Source organism: Panthera pardus, unplaced genomic scaffold, assembly GCF_024362965.1.
Source record: "Panthera pardus isolate Hobbes unplaced genomic scaffold, ASM2436296v1 HiC_scaffold_6, whole genome shotgun sequence".
NCBI classification, from domain to species: Eukaryota; Metazoa; Chordata; class Mammalia; order Carnivora; family Felidae; genus Panthera; species Panthera pardus.
Window position 1 is genome coordinate 334,056 of NW_026526991.1, and position 19,078 is coordinate 353,133.

At 53.0% G+C, this 19,078-nt stretch overlaps 2 protein-coding genes across 5 annotated transcripts; one reads left to right on the forward strand and one right to left on the reverse strand.

Moving 5' to 3' along the window:
- Positions 1-353: 353 nt before the first annotated feature.
- Positions 354-7,620, reverse strand: CUNH22orf23 (chromosome unknown C22orf23 homolog). 4 transcript variants are annotated; one of them, XM_019446861.2, is made up of 7 exons: positions 7,459-7,614; positions 7,030-7,141; positions 5,892-5,954; positions 1,774-1,956; positions 1,000-1,131; positions 683-783; positions 356-541 (listed from the first exon to the last, which is right to left on the reverse strand). In XM_019446861.2, the coding sequence occupies exons 2-7, from the start codon at positions 7,130-7,132 to the stop codon at positions 470-472; spliced, it is 654 nt and encodes a 217-aa protein (XP_019302406.1). In that variant the 5' UTR covers positions 7,133-7,141; positions 7,459-7,614; the 3' UTR covers positions 356-469. The 4 variants fall into 4 exon arrangements, with proteins under 4 accessions (XP_053751588.1, XP_053751589.1, XP_053751590.1 ...); XM_053895613.1 differs by having other exon boundaries at positions 354-783; positions 7,459-7,618; XM_053895614.1 differs by having other exon boundaries at positions 354-783; positions 7,483-7,614.
- Positions 7,621-7,688: 68 nt separating this feature from the next.
- On the forward strand, positions 7,689-17,735 carry POLR2F (RNA polymerase II, I and III subunit F). The gene is made up of 5 exons (XM_019446862.2): positions 7,689-7,826; positions 9,670-9,739; positions 12,886-13,016; positions 16,996-17,067; positions 17,557-17,735. The coding sequence occupies exons 1-5, from the start codon at positions 7,807-7,809 to the stop codon at positions 17,645-17,647; spliced, it is 384 nt and encodes a 127-aa protein (XP_019302407.1). The 5' UTR covers positions 7,689-7,806; the 3' UTR covers positions 17,648-17,735.
- Positions 17,736-19,078: the final 1,343 nt, after the last annotated feature.

The following is a 19,078-nucleotide window of genomic DNA, read 5'->3' on the forward strand; positions in this document are numbered from 1 at the left end:
ACAGGTTGGTCGAAAGGACTCCCATTCATTCCTGGGTTCTGAAAAGCAAATGCGTAGGGCACACAGTGGGTGCTGGGTGGGGAGGAAGGGGCCCGTGGGATGCCCTCTGACACGTGGCCAAGAGGGTGCGATTGGGCCTCGCCTTCACTCGTGCATGTCTGTGACTGTGACTGTCGGTCTCAGTGGCTCAGCCGACCCAGGCTCCCTGGGCAGAGCCTTGAGGAGAATCAGCTCATTCTCGGAGATTGGGCCATTTTCTAGGGTGCTGTGTGTGCCCAGGGTTCCCCGGGCCAGGCAGTGCCGTGTGGCCATTTGACATGGCTGAAGGCCAGGGTAGGTGGGCTGATGGCGGGGGGGGGGGGGGGGGGGGGGGGGGGGGGGAGGGGAGGAGCGGGGGAGCCTGCTTGGCGATGGGGTGGGGCTCCAGTGGTCCACGTTGGGCTACTCTGCTCCTGTCTCTGGAGGCAGATCAAGGGGTGGCAAGAGCCTTCCTAAGTTCCTCACTCCTCTTGTGGTCAATGTCTTCCATTTCGCGCAGTTTCTGCAAAGGGCATCGGGCAAAGCTGGGATTCAGGGCCGGGACCTGAGGAGCCCCAAACCTGGGCCACAGGTGCCCTGTCCACTCACGTCTCATGCTGCGCATGCACAGCAGACCCTCTCCCCCCTTCCCTGTGGCTTCTACCTGGGAGATCTCTGCAAGGATGATCCCTCGGTACTGTCTGCCCTGTCCCAGCGCCTCCATGTCAGCCAGGAATTCTTTCCTGTCCTGGATTTCCTTTACCACTGGACAGGGGAGAAGGGCCGTCAGTGTACAGGGCAACGGGGGCCGCCAGGCTCCCGGGAGGGGTGGCGGGGACAACGGGTTGCTCCCTTGGGGAGAGGAAGCGTTTCTGCGGTCCGTGTTCCCCACTCGTTGGCCCTCAGGGTTACTCTCCATCCCCCCTGATCGTGGACCCCTCTGCCCACCTTCCCGGCCTAGGTGGCCCATCGGTGGCTTACATTCTTCAAACCGGTCCAGCTCAGGGGCTGGGTCCTCCTGTCGCACCGGAGGGGGCTTCCTTTTCCGTTCCTCGGAGTCCTTCCCAGTGGCAAAAATGTTTTGGAGTCTTCGCTTCTCTTTCTCCAGATCTCCTACAGGGCCCAGAAATGGCCTAGTTAAGGCAGGCGAGGCACCCCGCTCGTGGTCTGAGCTCCTGGTTGGGCATGCTTGTTCCGGGGTCCCGGCGCCTTGAACCCCGGGAACCCCTGAGTTTGTCCTGTCCAGACAGGCGGGAGGGGGAAGGGCCGAAAGAACTAAGGGCGGAACCCACACGCTCTGGTGCAGAGCGAGGCTAAGAAAACTGTGGTCACCGTGGAGGCGGCCTGCGTGTAGACACCACGTGGAGCTGTCGGCAGGTCTGGGCCAAGAGCTACACCGGATGCCAGGTAGGGAGCGAGGCAAAAGGCTCCAGGAAGTAGGTTGGCGTGCCTACTGTGTGGGACCATGTGACCTTAAGAGAGCAGGGGCCCTGAGATCTGACAGCCAAACACTCGTCAGGGACTGGTGGACTCTAGTTAATCATTACAGAATTCTAAAAAAATGAAAAAGGACCAGTTCACTGGTTTCCTCTACACCCTGAACACCCCCAAGCTAACAGGTGCCCAGGCTCAAGTACATTAGTACAAACAGTGAGAGAATTTGGTTAGACACTTGCCCTGCCCTACGGGCCGCTTGGCCCCCGGCCCCCTCGGGGAGGGAGGTGGAAGAGGGGCTCTCGAGGCCCTCTCACTTACGGGTGGCTTGAGGCTTGAATGGTTCCCGGCTATAGGCCCCGCCGGCTTGGCACACACTGGCAGGCCGGAGGTGGGGCCGGGCCACCAGGATGGGAGGCAGGTAGATGGCCGAGGCCGGCTGTTTGGGAGGCAAGACCCTCTGGCTGGATGTTGGGCTGCACTGGAGGGGCAGTGTGTCTCCTCCTGGGAAAGGAAGGTTCGAGGTGGAGGGGGACCCACCTGGCTTTTTTTTTTTTTTTTTTTAATTTATAAAAGTCATACCTGCCTGTTACAAGCGGTTAAACAGTATAGAAGTCTTCCCTTCTCCCCTCCAGTCCCCCACCCCTACCCCATAACGAGCAACTTATAATCTGGTGGTCTCGTTCCAAACTTTTTGATGTTAATACAAACATGTTCAAAGATATGTGTGCATATATGAGCTTCGTTTTTCAAACACTGGATCATACTGTATTATATTCAGTAACTGGCTCTTAACAATTGATCATGGACACTTTTCCAGATCACTTCATTTATATAGAACTTATTTTTTATAGCTATATACTAGTTCGTAGAATGGATACATTATTTATTCAGCTGGTCTTTTAATTTCAGAAACTCAGGCTGTTTCCTTTTCTTTTTTTCCCTACTACTTCAAACAGTGCTGCAATAAACATTCTTGTTCATCAAGCTTCTAGACTGCTGCTTTTATTTCTATAGGTGGATTCCTAAAACCTGCTTGGTCTCTAGGCAGGGAGGGATGGTTTCGATGGTGATACACACCAGTCCCCCTGACTGTCCTTCCCTGCTGTCTCAGCCTAGTTAAGGCAGGCGAGGCACCCCACTCGTGGTCTGAGCTCCTGGTTGGGCATGCTTGTTCCGGGGTCCCGGCGCCTTGAACCCCGGGAACCCCTGAGTTTGTCCTGTCCAGACAGGCGGGAGGGGGAAGGGCCAAAAGAACTAAGGTCGGAACCCACGGATCTGGGGATCCCCCTCCAGGCCAGCCAAGTGTATCACCTCCTACCTGGTTGACTGGCCCCTGCTCTCAATTGCCCCAAAGCCCAGCTCGGAGCAGCCCCTCCCCTGCATTGTTTTGATCTGGCCCCCCATCTACCTCTTCCACCTTTTCCAGCCTTCTATCACCCACCCAGCAAATATGTACTGAGCATCTGCTCTGTGCCAGGCCTAGGACACTGGGGGTAAAGTGGTAAGTAAGACAAAGTCCCCTCACGGCACTTACATTTGGGGTCGGAGGAGTGTGGACGATGAGTAAGTAAAATACATAGTTGGTTAGTGACGGTACAGGGATGGAACAGAGGATGTCAGAGCAGAATTTACAATTTTAAAGAGGGGAGGCAGGGAAGGCTTCATGATGAGGTCAGCCCCCAAAATGGTGAGTTGCTCTGTTGTGCAGATATTTTGGGGAAGAGCATTTCGGGCAGAAAGAACAGCTAGAGCAAAGGCCGTGAGGTGGTCACGCGCCTGGAATGTCTGAGCAACAGCCAGAGGCTAGGGGGGCAGGAATGGAGTGAGCAAGGCAGGAATATAGTGGGAGCAGAGGTCAGAGGTCAGGGAGGGCAAGAGAAGTTCAGGGACCTGTAGGCTTCCGGAAAGACCAGCTTTTACTTTTTCTTTTTTTTAATTTTTTTTTTTTAACGTTTATTTATTTTTGAGACAGAGACAGAGCATGAACGGGGGAGGGTCACAGAGACAGGGAGACACAGAATCTGAAACGGGCTCCAGGCTCTGAGCTGTCAGCACAAAACCCGACGCGGGGCTCGAACTCACGGACCGCGAGATCATGACCTGAGCCGAAGTCGGCCGCCCAACCGACTGAGCCACCCAGGCGCCCCATACTTTTTCTTTTTTAATGTTTGTTTATTTTTAATGTTTACTTCTTTTTGAGAGAGAGTGAGCACATGAGAGCAGGGGAGAGGCAGAGAGGAAGGGAGACAGGAGAGAATCCCAAGCAGGCTCCGTGCTGTCCGCACAGAGCCCGCCTCTGGGCTCGAGCTCACGAACCGTGAGATCGTGACCTGAGCCAAAATCAACTGGCTTTTACTCTGAGGTGGGAAACCATCGGAGGGTTTGGAGCAGAGGAGTTACATGACCCTTTGGTTGCTGCTGAAAGTACCGTGTGGGGGGGCCTGGGGCAGAGGTGGTCAGAGTCAGGATATGGTTTGAAGGTCAAGCAGACCCACGCTGATAGGTTGGATGGGGGGTCGGGGAGAAAGACGAGGAGTCAGGGATGATTCTGACGTGTCTGTCCCATAGGCCTGGAAGATGGAGTTGCCATTTTTCCCCACAAACCAGCCCCTTCTCACACCCTTTACCTAGAGCCACACCATGGCCTTCCTGCTCTTCTCTGGAGAGACGCGGTGCTTCCCAGAATGTCCCTCCTGCTCCCTCCGCTCCCTCCTTCCGCCTGCCCGGTGCGGTGTGCCGTCCCATCCCCCGGCCTACCCTCAGCAGATGATTATGGCCTGAGTAATTCTGGGAGGTCAGGTGAAGGAGAGGAATTTGTGGCTAGCAACAGAATTTGAATGAAGCCTCAACACAAGTAGGATTTGGTTAAGAGGAGAGAAAAAGAGACGGGATTCCAGAAGAAAGCAGACCCAACACAAATGAATGTCTGGAGACAAGTTTTTAAAAAGAAAACTTAGGAGAGTAAAACTGTCAGGCGAACCAGTTACTTGCCTAATGAAATCAGTCCTTCAGTAAATATCGAGCACCTAGGTGCTGGGGGTCCTGCGGTGAACAAGGCGGACATAGTCCTTCGTTTCCTGGAATTTATTGGAATTTCTAGCACATTCTCTTTGCAGTCCTGCTAGAGGGGCCACCAGATTATTAGTGCATTGCTGAGTGCGGAGATAGAGTTACATGATGCAGTTGTATGAAGGCACCGGGCTCTGACAGCCTGGGCTGTCCTTGTCCCCAATAAGTCCCCTGGCCACCGCTGGACCGGCACTGCTAATATTCGCCTCTCTGACACTCTCTTCCCTTCGCTTCCGTGGCTGCTCAGGCGCCCTCCCACAGGCACCCTCTTCCGTACGTAAGGCAATCACTTCTGGTAGGTTCAGTAGAGAAGGTTCTGACGTTCTTTCTCTCAGAGGCAACTTCACAGGTCTCTGTTCCGATCCATTAAATGCTGATTCAGTGAAACCTCAGAAAGCAGGGTAGTTTTCAAGATCTCAGGGCGCACCTTGCTACCGTGCCCATGTACTTACACTTTGTTGCTTTCCTTAAAAATAACTAATACAATGGGTAGTCAGAGGTGAGCGGTGGGAGGCCTTTGCATACTCCTCCTATGTTGGAATCCTGCCACTTGTCTTGCATCCACTAGCTAAGCTGTGAATGAGTAAAAGTAGGAGTAAGACACACAGTCCTTTCCTCTGGAGAGCTCATAGGGTATGTGTGTAACAGACTGCAGACATGACCACGTGGAGACTATTTTGGTCGGGCAGGACGTCCCAGCTGGGCTGTGATCTCTTGGAAGGATGGCTGGAGACAGATGGCAAGAGGCTTGTTGTTGTGCTAGGACCCGTGTCCCAGAAAGAAACAAAGGCCCTGAACGATCAATTCCCCAGGAGCGAGGGTCAAAAATACTATTCAATTGTTTTGGTCTTTTTTTTTTTTTAATAGAATTTTTAAAAGCTTATTTATTTATTTTGAGAGAGAGAGAGAGAGAGTGAGAGTGAGCAAGCGAGCCAGGGAGGGGCAGAGAGAGAGAGAGGGAGAGAGAGAATCCCAAGCAGACTCCAGGCCATCAGCGTGGTGCCTGATGGACCTGAGCTGAAACCAAGAGTCAGTCGCTTAACCAACCTAGTCACCCAGGTAACCCTTTTTGTGGTCTTTAAGAGATTTTTTTTCTTTCTGAGAGCCCAAGCAGGGAAGGGGCAGAGAGAGAGAGGGACAGAGGCTCTGAAGGGGGCTCTGCGCTGACAGCAGTAAGTCTGATGTGGGGCTTGAACTCATGAACCGTGAGATCATGACCTGAGCCGAAGTCAGGCGCTCAACCCACTGAGCCACCCAGGTGCCCCTGGTCCTTTTAAACGAGATCCCCAACCCCTGAATATGGAGGAGCATTAAAAATGTGGTCCAGAGTCCCTCCGCCCAGGAAGCCTCTGTGGATTGCCTCTTACTTTTCATGGTGTCCATGATGTGTCGCTGTTGGAAGTTTGTCAGTTTGGATTCCTTCATCATCACTGCAAAGATAAAGCACCGCTATGAGGTCTCCTGGACGGCAGACACAGCCCTTCATCTCACCTTATTCTAGTGTAAAATTGTATCCCCTCCTAACCCCATTCCGCACCTCAGTGCCCCTTCCCTCCCTTTCCTGCTTCATTGTTTTTTCTGTAACACTTACTATCATTGAAATTCTACATACTTACTGTCACCCTCCTACTAGAATATGAGCTCATGAGAGAGCAAGATTTTTTGCTGTTTTTTTTCCTTTTCATTTCTTTTATTATTAATTTAATTTTTTTTAACGTTTATTTATTTTTGAGACAGAGAGAGACAGAGCATGAATGGGGGAGGGTCAGAGAGAGAGAGGGAGACACAGATTCTGAAACAGGGTCCAGGCTCTGAGCTGTCAGCACAGAGCCCGACGCGGGGCTCGAACTCACGGACCGTGAGATCATGACCTGAGCCGAAGTCGGACGCTTAACCGACTGAGCCACCCAAGCGCTCCATTTTTCTTTTCTTTTCTTTTTAACTGCTGTGTCTCTGGCACTTAGAACAACGTCTAAAGCACATTAAGCAGGTTTAAAATTTTTTTTTGCTGTTGAGTGAGTGAACCAATGGACCGTATTTTATTAAGCATGTGCCAGGTGCTGGAGCTACAATCGTGAGCCCAAACAGGCACAATCCCTGCCCTAATGGAGTTCGTGATCTAGAGGGGTAGATGAATATTAATCCAGTGGGAGACAACTAAATATCTGACTCAGGTTGTGTTGTCCATTGAAGGAAAGGGTATTTGGTAGTGTGAAAGCACAGAACTGTTGGTTCCACTGTGGTGGTGGGTGGGGAGATCAGGCTTCCCTGGGGAAGTTGAAAGCGTGATCTAAGGGATGCGCAGGAGTTAATCACTTCAAAATTCTTATTTCTTTGACTTTTGGCCACTTGAAAGTTGTAGGATCCCCAAACCTTTCTGAACCCCAGGCTTCTTATCTGTAAAATAAAAATAGCAATTGCTAAGCACAGATCATGTAAGGGATAACTGAGTGACAGAGGGTACCTGCTACCACCACTCTTCTCCGGTCCTTTAAACACACTGACCTCTGAGCAGCTTGCAGGTCCCGGGGGTGTAAGTGGCTGGCTTGGAGCAGCGCCAGAACCCTGTTCCTTTGGTCACTGCCTCCACCCTTTCCCGGGAAGCCATGGAAGGGCCCTGAGAAGGGAAAAACGCAATGATAACCCCTGTCTCCCAGGCCCAATTTCTGCTCCCGCGCCCCCAACCTCCTCGACGCCACCCAAAGTCCGGGAGCGGGGGTCGAGTCTCAGCAAAAACGTGACTCGTCGCCGTCAGTATCGCGATAGTGCCCTTTCCCCCCCTACCCCGAACAGATACACAGGCAGATCCTCACACATGAACGGAGACCTAATCCTGACCCGACGCCTGTGGCAGGGAAGCCCTCTCTGGCGGAAAGGGGCGGTTAGGATAAGCCGTGGTCCGGACAGGGGGATAAACCAAAATGGAAACCTCACCCTAAAGTAAGACTCCGCTGGTGCCTCCTCCCCACAGGGAGCAGCCGGGCTCGGGAGACCGTAACCACGGCCCCGCGGCGGTTGTGCGGCGCCTGGACCCCGCGCAAAACCCTCCCGATCTCAGCGACTAGAGCCCGCCCCCAGCGGCTCCGGCTACCATGGGAACGGGCCCACGCCTCCCGGCGCGTGCGCACAGTTACGGCTTCGGCCTGCCTACCGGAAGTACTTGCCTCTGGGTCACGGCGCAGGCGCAGAGCACGCGTGGCGCCGCTCGAGGCGGAGGCGCGGTGTTTTCGGGTCTCCGCGCGGGTCCCTGGCGCGGAGTGGGGTCGCTGCGGCGCCGGCGTCATGTCAGATAACGAGGACAAGTGAGTGCGGGAGCTTGGGAAGGGGCGGGTGAAGCGGGAGCCTGGGTCGAAGGAGGCCGAGGAGCCAGGCTCGAGGGGCAGTGTCTTGAGGGGACTGCGGGTGCTGAGTGGGCCCGCGGAGCTGCGGGGGAGAAGGGCGGGGGGCCGGGAGGAAAGATCCATCCAGAGGCCCTGCTCGAGGAGCAGTGAAAAAGGTCTTTCGGCCGACTTCCAGCGAGCCGGGCTCCGTGTCTTGTAATGAGAGTATTGAGGTGAACTAGGCATAGTCTCTCGTCCCGGGGGCGCCTTTTCTAGAAGAGGGGACAGGCCCATAAACAGATAATGCAGGGTCGTGTGAGAGTACGTGGTAGACGTACGTAGTAGAGAAGGAGTCCAGGGGAGAGTCTGGCGAGACTCGGGGGGTGGTAAAGGTCTGGAAGGGTTGCAGGAATCTCGGTGAGAAGGTAGTGGCTTGGACTGGGGTGGCACTAGGAGAGGTGGTGACGGCAGGTGGTTTTGAATTCCGGATCGATGTTGAAGGTGGAGCCCAAAGATTTCCTGACACGTGGGTCGGAGGAGATGCGTCTTATGAAGATAAAAATAGTGGAGTCAGGGGCGCCTGGGTGGCTCAGTGGGTTAAGCGTCCGACTTCGGCTCAGGTCGCGATGTCGCGGTATGTGAGTTCGAGCCCCGCGTCGGGCTCTGTGCTGACGGCTCAGAGCCTGGAGCCTGTTTCGGATTCTGTGCCTCCCTCTCTCTCTGACCCTCCCCCGTTCATGCTCTGTCTCTCTCTTAAAAATAAATAAATGTTAAAAAAAAAAATAGTGGAGTCATCAGCAGTGTGTATATGAAATAGAGTATACTGTATTTTAGTCAAAACTAAGAATCAGGTGAAAACCTCAGCGGAGTGTCGGTAGAGAAGAAGAGATGGCTGGGGACTGTTAGCGCATTCCAGCACTGAGTGCCTGTAGGGAAGAGAGGGGGAAACCAGCATAGGAGACTGAGATGGGACAGCCAGTGAGGTGGGGGATCCCCAAGAGAGAGGTGGCCTTGTAGTTAAGTGAGGGCAGAGTATTGAGCTGGGGAGTGTGTGTGTGTGGGGGGGGGGGGGGTGGTGGTCTGGTGTGCCAACTGATAGATTCAGCTAAAGGAGAACAAGACCTGTCCATTGGATTTAGCAACGTGGCAGCCATTAATGAACTTGAGAAGGCTGGTTTTGCTAGAACTGTGGAGGTAAAAGCCTTGCTGGCGTGAGATTATGACACAACTGGAGACAGAAGGTGGACAGCTTTCATGAATTTGACTCCCAAGAGGAGCATGAAGGGGGGAGCCCCCAAGAGGGCTCAGTGGGGGGTACAAGAGAAATAAGTTTTGTTTATTTTTTAAGATGGGAAAATAACTACATGTTTATATGTTGATGGGAATGATCCAGTAGAGATACAGTGATGATGAGTGAGTCCTAGCAAAATTTGGGGGCTGATGGGGGTAAGGATGAAGGAGTAAAATGGAAGAGAAGTTTGATTCACTCATTAAGTAGTTATTTATTGAGCCAATTCTACATACTGAGTGAGATACGGGTATCTGCTGTCTTTAAAAATTTTTTTTTAACATTTATTTATTTTTGAGAGACAGAGTCTGAGCGGGGGAGGGGGAGAGAGAGAGACAGACAGACAAGATCTGAAGCAGGCTCCAGGCTCTGAGCTGTCATCACAGAGCCTGATGCAGGGCTTGACCTCACGAGCCGTGAGATCATGACCTGAGTCGAAGTCGGATGCTTCACCGACTGAGCCACCCAGGCGCCCCTCTGCTGCCTTTGATTCTAGTAAGTGATGCTCCAACTAACTGCCCTCTTCTTCTTGTACAGTTTTGATGGTGACGACTTTGATGATGTGGAGGAGGATGAGGGGCTAGGTGACTTGGAGAATGCCGAGGAGGTCAGTATTTAGCTGTGGACTCCCCTTTTCTGCAGTCCAAGCTGCCGAATAACCCGGCCGGTGATAAGCGCCTGAATGAATCTGCCTCTTGCGGGTCACATCCCCTGCCACAAGCACCCCCAGTCAGAGTGAGCAGTGTTCCAGTCCTGGGTGGAGGAAAAGTCCTACAGGGTGGGCCCTAGCCTGTGGCTTTGGGGGCAGTTGGTTTACTGATGCGTGAAATACCACCTTCATTCATTCCGCAAGCGTGTGTTGATTGTTTTGTTATGTGTTAGGTGCCCTGTGGGCAGGGTTTCCTTAAGGAGCCCTGGGGAGAGTGATCTGGGATAAAGCTGGAGAGGTGAGGGCCCACATCAGGCAGGATTTTATAGCCTAAAGGCACTTAGAAGCCACCACGTGTTGTGGTTTTTAAAAATATTTTTAAATTTTTTATTTTATTTTATTTTATTTTTTTTAACGTTTATTTATTTTTGAGACAGAGAGAGACAGGGCATGAACAGGGGAGGGGCAGAGAGAGAGGGAGACACAGACTGCGAAACAGGCTGCAGGCTCTGAGCTGTCAGCACAGAGCCTGATGCGGGGCTCGAACTCACGGACCGTGAGATCACGACCTGAGCCGAAGTCGGATGCCCAACCGACCAAGCCACCCAGGCGCCCCTAAATTTATTTTTTTAAAGTAATCCCTACACCCAGTGTGGGGCTGTGGGGCTCAAACCCACAACCTTGAGATCAAGAGTTGTACTCTCTACGGACTGAGCCAGCCAGGCGCTCCCACCGACAAGTGTTGAGCCGGGGAGTGGCACTATCCCGTGTACACTTTAGAAAGGGCATTCTGGCGTCAGAGTGACGAGTGAGTTGGGGAGGAGCGGGAGTTAAAGACAGAGACCTTGAGGGTCTCTCCATCTAGGCGAGAGACCCGTGGCTTGGACTTGGGTGCTGGTAACGTAAGTGATAAGAAAACGGACAAAAGAGGTATTTTTGGTGGATTGGAGATGGAACTAAGAAAGTGGGAGGTGACAAGGGTGACCCCCAGGTTTCTGACTTGTGTCGCCAGGTGGATGGGTTACGAATTTCACGAATGACATTGGGCTTTCTGTGCCATGACTGATGGAGGAAGTACTTTATGGCTCCTGGAAAGGGAGTGATCCCTCAATTATTTTAGGCTTGGAAGCTGAAGCCCCCATTTTTGGATTTTCTCTTTCTTCGGCACGGCACTCTCGGGTACCTGTTCGCTGAGTCAGAAACGTCCTCCTCTGTCCTGGTCCCCTCCCATCCCTGTTCGGTTGATTTTGCCTCCTACACGTGGTCCGGCCCTGTTTCTGCTTCTCCATTCTCAGCGCTTCAGGCTGGCTGAGGTCTTTATTCCGCTTCACTCACTTTGCTGCGGAAATGTGTTACTGCTCTTCCTGCCGTCAGTCTCCCACCACTCTGCTGGATTGGCCATTCTGTTGCCACAGTTTCTCTTACCTGCCTACCTGATTGCTTACTGCTCGTCTTCCTCTGTGGTCTGCTTCTGCCCTTACCCTCTACAGAATACGCTCAACAGAGCATCTGTAGGGATACCTTTACATTTTTTTTTTTTTAAGTGCATTTATCTACTTGGGGGGGGGGGGCGGGGGAGAGAATCCCAAGCAGGCTCCATGCTGTCAGTGCAGAGCTCACACAAAGCTCGATCCCCTGAACCGGGAGATCATGACCTGAGCTGAAATCGAGAGTCAGATGCTTAACTGACTGAGTCACCCGGGCGCCCCTCTTTAGTTTTTATACCACGTAGTTTACCTGTTAATTTTGTTATCTCTTGTAATATAGGTTCTATAGGGGAAAGAATTTTTATCTGTCTCACTCTTCTATTTCGGGCACTTAGAACACTGACACGTAGTAAGCACTCAATAAATATTTGTTGATTTAATTCTTTATTTATTTATTTATTTATTTATTTTTATTTTTGGGACAGAGAGAGACAGAGCATGAACGGGGGAGGGGCAGAGAGAGAGGGAGACACAGAATCGGAAACAGGCTCCAGGCTCCGAGCCATCAGCCCAGAGCTTGACGCGGGGCTCGAACTCACGGACCGTGAGATCGTGACCTGGCTGAAGTCGGACGCTTAACCGACTGCGCCACCCAGGCGCCCCTATTTAATTCTTTTTTTAATGTTTATTTTAGTAATCTCTACACCCAACACGAGGCTCGAGCTCATAACCTCGAGATCAAGACTCACATGCTGTATCCACTGAACTAGCCGGGCGCCCCTAATTCTTTATTTATTATAGAATTTATTCTCCTGCCTACAACCCTTTGCACACCTTTTGCTCTAATCATATTTCACAACTCAGACATTGTCTCCCACCGCTGTGCTTTTGTGCCTGCAACTCAGCCTACCTGGAATGCCCTTCTCTTTCTCGTTGGCTTGGCAGCTCCTACTCCTTCTGGAGTTGCTTGTTTCGTCTCTGGACAGCCTTCCTAACCCCCCAGCATGAGTTTGCTGTCCCCCACCTTCTCGTGATCTTCATTGTCCACTTGCCGACCTTTGTAGCACCTACTGTTTTGTTTACTCTTGTCTCCTCTCCTGACTGTGAATTCTTTGACAGCAGAAATGCTTCACTTGCTGTCTTATCATCCATTATGATGTTTGGCACATGACAGATCCTTCATAAGTAATTGTTGAATACACGTGAGCGCCTGTGTATCCTTGCCTTCACTTTGACTTTTTAGCCACTTGACCTATTGATTCAGTTACTCTGTCTGAAAGATGGGGTGCTTATTCCTTGCCCCCTACTTAAAGAGGCTTGTCTGTGCTGAAGGACATCTCGGCATATGGCTAATGTTCTGGGGCCACCCCATCTCCAGGCCATCTGCTTCCCTCTTCCGGATGAGGCAGTTGGCTCTGGAATCCCAGTCGTGGTTCTTCTTTTTTACTAGGTCTGAGACTTTGACCCAGTTAGCTAACGCTCTGAGCCAGGCACTATAATGCCCACCACGTAAGGTTATCGTGAGAATTAAAGGGGGTGTCATTAACTGCAGGTGTGCGTGCTGGCACGTGATAAGCAGTAATGGTAGGGGGGATTGTAATCATTGTCATTATCGTCCTGCCCCTCAACCCAGAAAATACACCTGAGACTTTCCCTCTTTTCTGTCTTGGCGTCCAGGAGGGCCAGGAGAACGTCGAGATCCTCCCCTCTGGAGAGCGACCACAGGCCAACCAGAAGCGAATCACCACACCGTATATGACCAAGTATGAGCGAGCCCGTGTGCTGGGCACCCGAGCCCTCCAGATCGCGTGAGTATATGCCCTTTCGTGATCTTTCCTGTCGGTCAGGCCACAGTAAGCTTCCGAGCTATTGATGTGGCCCAGCCGGCACCTGAAAACACTCTCCCTGCTCTCACATGCTAAGCAAGGGTGGTGCTGTCTCTGTGTGCCGGGCACTGTTCTAGACTCCTGCCCTCAGGGAGTTGGTGATCCAGTAGGAGAAACAGGACGTGAACATCTGAGGAGCCAAGTAACAGTCCAATAGAAACATAAGGAAAGTACAGAACTTGGGTGCCTATTAGGTTAGTGAAGCAAAACAAAGAAAAAAAAGTGTGAATTCAGGGAGCTAGAGACCATCGTGGGCTGGTGGATCAGGGCTGCTGTGGCAGCACCTGTCTGGCTTAAGGTGGTTCTTGACCCGAGGTGGACGGTGGCCAGCCCAGAGGAGTGGGGAGGCCCTCCGTGTAGAGGCCAGGCTAGAGGAGCGAAAGCACAGAGCAGCCTTGCCTTTCTCCTGAGTTTGAACCCAGGAGAAGAACGAGAAGGTTCAGGAACTGGCCAGTGCACAGGTGATTCTGTCATCTGAACGTGAAAATGTCCGATGGCTGCACATTCACCCTGTCGGCCACAGGCACCGTGGGCATCTGGAGCCTGTGTCTGCAGGGGCCGGCCAGCCTGCCCGCCAAGGCTGTGCGCGAACAGACCCGAAAGCACCCTCTCTGTAGGCGGGTGGCTTTGAGAAAGCAGGGACTGTCGACGCTGGGCCACGGACGCTTTTCCTCCCACGCTCCCTCTTGGGAGTTACTCTTCTTTCCTACGGAGCAGTGAGTCCGGGAACAGAGGGAGGGCACACGCGCTCTGCATACTCTAACAGAATGTCCTCCCCAGGGAGAGACAAGGCTGAGGAAATGAACCCCCGCCCCAACGTCTTACAAGCTGGTGTGGGAGATGGGTGTCTGGTCGGATGGGTGCATCAGGTAGGGAATCGTGGAAAATTGGCCAGAAACGCTGGGGTCAGCTCTGTGGAGTGCCGATGCTAAAGGAGATTCTAATCTGTGTGTTCCCTCATTTGTTTTCAAATAGCACTGGGCTTCATCCCCCTTACTCCTGTGGGGTAAAGATGACCACCATGTGCACTTCGAACAGGGTTTTATGGGCGGGTAACCCCGTTCCTCGCCTTCTCTAAAGCAGTAGACCTCTCCCTAGCCTGCTTGTACTCTTGGCTGGTCTGGGCGGAATTAGGGCTGCGCTCAGCATGACAGTTGGGATAGTCGCTGGGTCAGGATCCTGTGGGTCTGCACCATCGTTATGGCGGCCGCCTGGCGCATGTGGCCACTTATGTTAAGTAAGATGAAGTGAAATTAAAAGTTCAGGTTTTCAGTCTCGTTAGCCACATTTCAGGTGCTCAGTAGCCACGTGTGGCTAGGACTCCATCACAGAGGACATTTCCGTCATTGCAGAACATGCCAGTGGGCAGTGCTTGTCTAAGCTAGAAATGATCCAGCAGAAAGAAGAACTTCTCAATTATCTTTCAAACAAAGAATGATCATATGCAAGCTTAAAGTCTTTCAGTGCTGACTGAGGTAGCGTGCTTGCACCCGCTGGGGATGCAAAGATGATTCCAGATGGTCACAGTCCCCCCCCCCCCCCCCCCCCCCAGTTCTCCAGGTGTTTGCTGCCTTGGGGGAGATGGCTCACAAATAACCAGAACCCAAGGCAGACGGGAGCAGTGCTTTCCAGAAGGCACGAGAAAGAGAAGGGAGTAGTTGTAGGGGTGACTGGGAGAGCCTCATGAAAGGATTAGAATTCAAGAGGGGATGGGGAAAGGCAGGTGGTTTTGAGGGTGACCCAGGTGCCAGAGACAGTGCGAGGAAAGACAGGCAAGCGTGGATTGTGGTGGGGGAATGGCAAGTAGCTAGGGGCACAGGGGCTGGAGAAGATGTCACCGGTGCCTTGAACGACAGGTTCAGGGGATCGGCATGCGTTTGGTGGACAGGGTGGGGCACTTGAAAGTTTGGAGGCGGACATTCAGCACACTACCAAGACCCGTGTCCTGCTTTGCTTTGGGAGAGAAGCTTGGTTCAACTTGGTTGGGTCTGTTGTGCCCCTTCCAGTTAAGGGTTAGGATGCCGTCTGGTGGTTCCCAGCTTGCCGGAAGCCCTCGGACAGCCAAGGGCTGGATCTCGTCCCCTAGTACCAGGCGTGCGATGCCGCAGCTTGTTGGTGCTGGACAAATAGTTCTTGGATTTTTTGGATGAAGTCTCACTCTGGTTTTTTAGCACCACCTGGTGGCTGATGTTTGACACAGCCACTTCCTAAGGATCGTTGCCGAGTTTGTGGGGTCACTGGTGCAGACATAATACCTAAGGGCACACTCACGATTCGCACATTGTGTGCACAAGGCCGGATGAATGAACTTGGATTATTCCTATCTTGAAAGAAATAAGGTGTGGGCAGATTAGGAAAAACAGTTTGCTACGTTTTTTAAAGCTTTAAATGTAGGGAAGGACTTACATACTTGAGAGGGGATATAGGGAAAGTTAAACATTTGGTCCCTGCCCCTGCGAAATTTTCAGGGCTTTTGGAAGTAACAGAAATCAAAATAGTAATAAGGTTAGTCAATTACATCGTGTAAACTGGCGGCTCTCAGACCGGCTGATGATCAGAGTCGCCTGGTAAGCTTTGCAAATGGAGGTTCTCAGGCTCCTTCGCTAGAATTTCCAGTCAGGGGTCTGGAGCAGGAGCTGCGAGCCTGTCTTTTTAGCATGCTCTCCTAGTAATTCTGGTGATTGTTAGGTTGGGGACCCGTTAGTACAAACTTGTGCTGAAATCACGAATGGTGGCTTCCTAGAGGAGGTAGGCCTAGAATTGGCTCCTCCTGTTCATTTTTAGAGCCTCTTCTGAAGAGCAGCTGTTGTTAGGGCACGTGGCCCTGGGTCACAAGGTGCTCTGGTCGAATGCAGAAAACTTCAAATAAGCAGCTACAGTACAGTGAGATCGAGAAGCTTGTGTCAAATGAGTCAGGGCGCTGAGCATTTTCAGGGCGGACGATTTCCAGAGTGGAGACATGTGAGCCCCTCCCAGGCTTGTAGGGAGAGGAAGAGCGTACAAGAGGATGCAGAAGGGAAACAGCAGGGTGTGTACAGGGAGCCATGGGGGGGTGGTAAGGCGGGAACGTGGGATAAGTACAGGCAAGTAGCATGAGAAGGTGCACCTAGAAGGACGAGCAGGAGCTAGACCGGGTTCTGGCTGATGGCCCTGGGGCGCCATGGAGGGTTGTAGGCAGGTGCGTGCCTGATCGCAGGCCCCGTATGGAGGCTGGAAGAGTAGGACGGCGAGGGGTGTTGCCAAGGTAGAGAAGGAAAATGAGCTGGCTGGGCCCTGAGGCAGGCCTGAGGGGTTGGGTTAGAGCGAGCCTTTGCCTGGCCATTCCTTTGTGCTGGAATACTCTGCCGTGGTTGCCGGGCCCAGGAGTCTGTGATCGGCTCTGCCTTTCTTAAGTGTATGGATCTTTAACTTATTAGTGGGAGGCATTACAGCACGGTGGGTAGGAACATGCGGGATTCAAATGGTTGGGCAGATTACTGATCTCTCTGTGCCTCAGTTTCCTCATCAGTAAAATGGAAATAATAGCAGTACTTACCTCAGAATGGGGTCATCCCCATAAAGAGCTGAGAACAGCATGTGGTTCTTAGTGACCCTTTACTTGTTAGTAACGTTTTAGTGTCGTAGCAGGCAGGACTGTCTCCCATTTTCAGATGAGGATTTGGAGAGAAATTCAGTGTGTCTTTGGAGACAGAATTTAAATCCAGTCTCCTGGTTCCCACTTGCTTCTACTCACTATGGCAGTGCCCCTGAACACGTTCCCACCCTCCCATGCCCGCCCGTCTCCCTGGAAGGTGACCTTTCTAGGTGAGGACTGGGATGCTGATCTGATCCTATCTGTGAAGTGAGCCCCCTGATTTCCTGCTGGGCCCTTCTCCCCCAACACCTGTCCCTGTACCTGCAGGATGTGTGCCCCTGTGATGGTGGAGCTGGAGGGGGAGACAGATCCCTTGCTCATCGCCATGAAAGAGCTCAAGTAAGTCGCCCAGATCGTGGTTCACTGCTCCTGAGCCCTGCGAGGTATGCCCCAGGTTCTCTGCTGCACACCTCTGCCCCACACCCCTGCCTGGGGGGTGAGATTCTTGTTCCTCTAGGTCCTTAGTTTGTTCTGGAGTCAGCCCGCCAGGCAGGGGGGTGGGAGGGGGCAGGCAAAGGGGGAGGGCTTTGGTGAGGCAGGGTCCTCTCCTGTCTGTCAGAATCTCCCTCTTCCTGCTGCACTTGGCCTTACCAGTATCCCTCCACACTTCCCCTCCTCCCCTCTTCAGCCCTCGGATGGCAGAGCCTTTCCAGAGCCACCGTCCCCGGGATGCAGGAACTCTTTTTATTGTAATTTCTTTTCCACATCTAGTCCTAAGAGGATGCTGCTACGACTTCCCTCCCCTTGCATTCTGCACACAGTGTGTCCCTTCTGCTATAGAGCTCGGGTCACCAGCCCTCATATACTTGTGACTTCTCCCTGCCACAGGGCCCGAAAGATCCCCATCATCATTCGCCGCTACCTGCCAGACGGGAGCTATGAAGACTGGGGGGTAGACGAGCTCATCATCACCGACTGAGCTGGAATCATCTTCCCGACTGTGCCTCATCCTAGTTTCTATTTTCACATTCTTTATACATGTAAATAATAAACCGTTCAACCTTTCATCCCCCTCTGCCTCCAGCTCTCTGTGATGCCCCCTCGCTCCTTCCCTGATAGCACCCTGCTGCCTGGCGGGTGCACCCATTCCTGTGGCCCCGTGACTGTCAGCTCAAGAAGCACCAGGGGCCTTACTCCTTGTGGATCCCCCGCATCCCTCCCTCCATCTCCCTGTTCACCAGCGCAAAGGCTGCTGCAGGGAGACACCTCAGCTGCCTTCCCAGCAGACAGACGAGTCTTTGTGCCCAGGGAACTGGTTGCCACGGAAACCCCCAATTTCCTTTCCAGTGGGGACTGGCTTCAGGGGCTTCTCCCTTCTCAGGAGTATCACAGAGCAGGTCTCATCAAGCCACCCATTGTTTCCTGAGGACCTGCCTCGAGCCTCTTATCGTGGGCTCGGATCCCCTTTCAGGAGCTAGTGCCCCAGCAGGAAGCTTGGGGATGCAGTGATCTCCCGCCCTCCCCAGGCAGAGCCCTGCTGGGCAAGGCAGCAGCTGGAGCGATGACTGAACACCTGCCCACCCCTGTCCCAGCCCTGTCCCCACTCCCCAGGTCACCGCCCGTACACTGCCTTCCGTGGCCTTCTGGTCCGCCTCCGCCATCCTCTCTCCTTCCCCACCTCTGGAAGATGTCCTTTCCCTTCTGTGTAGGGCCCGTGCTCCTCCCAGACCTTGACTGGGATGATGGTGGGCAGGGAAGCAGGGCTCCTGGGTTCTAGGTATGACATTAAATCGGGACTGGAGCTCCCCTTCCTCTGCCCTAGGCTCTCCTGGGTCTCCTGTTCTCTTCACCCTCCTTACCCAGCTTGCAGTAAGACCAATCACGTTGCTTCCCCTCTCCCTTGTGGGGACAGGAAGAGGGTGTATCTTGATACCAACAGAGATAGAGGGGACGGTTGGCTCCCTGAATATTCCAGCCTTGCCCTCCATTCTGCTGCCAGCTCCCCTTCCAGGAAGAAGAGGGGCAGGCTTGCCTGACTTCTGCAAGAGGCAGGGCCTCCTGGGTGGGTGCTCTGTGGACAGAGTGGGAGTAGTGAGCGTCCCCGGGGGCGGGAGGGGTGCTTGCCACTCTGAAGAAGGGTTAATCCGGGGAGCAGTGGACTTCGCACCCCCTTCCTCCCTCCTCCAAGCCTGTGGAGTCCTTTAATCAAGTTGGGTGCTGAAATTCCAGCTCTGAAATGCCGCCTTTGTGCTGGCGTCCAGGCGGCCGCCCCAGAGCGCGGGGTCACTTTCTCGGCCCCGATCCTCTAAATGGTCTCTTTGTTCCTGCTGGGCCGCTCAGTATCAGATGTGATTAAAGGGAGATGGGGTTTGGGCGGGGGAAGAGAGAAGGGGATGGGAGAGGGAGTAGG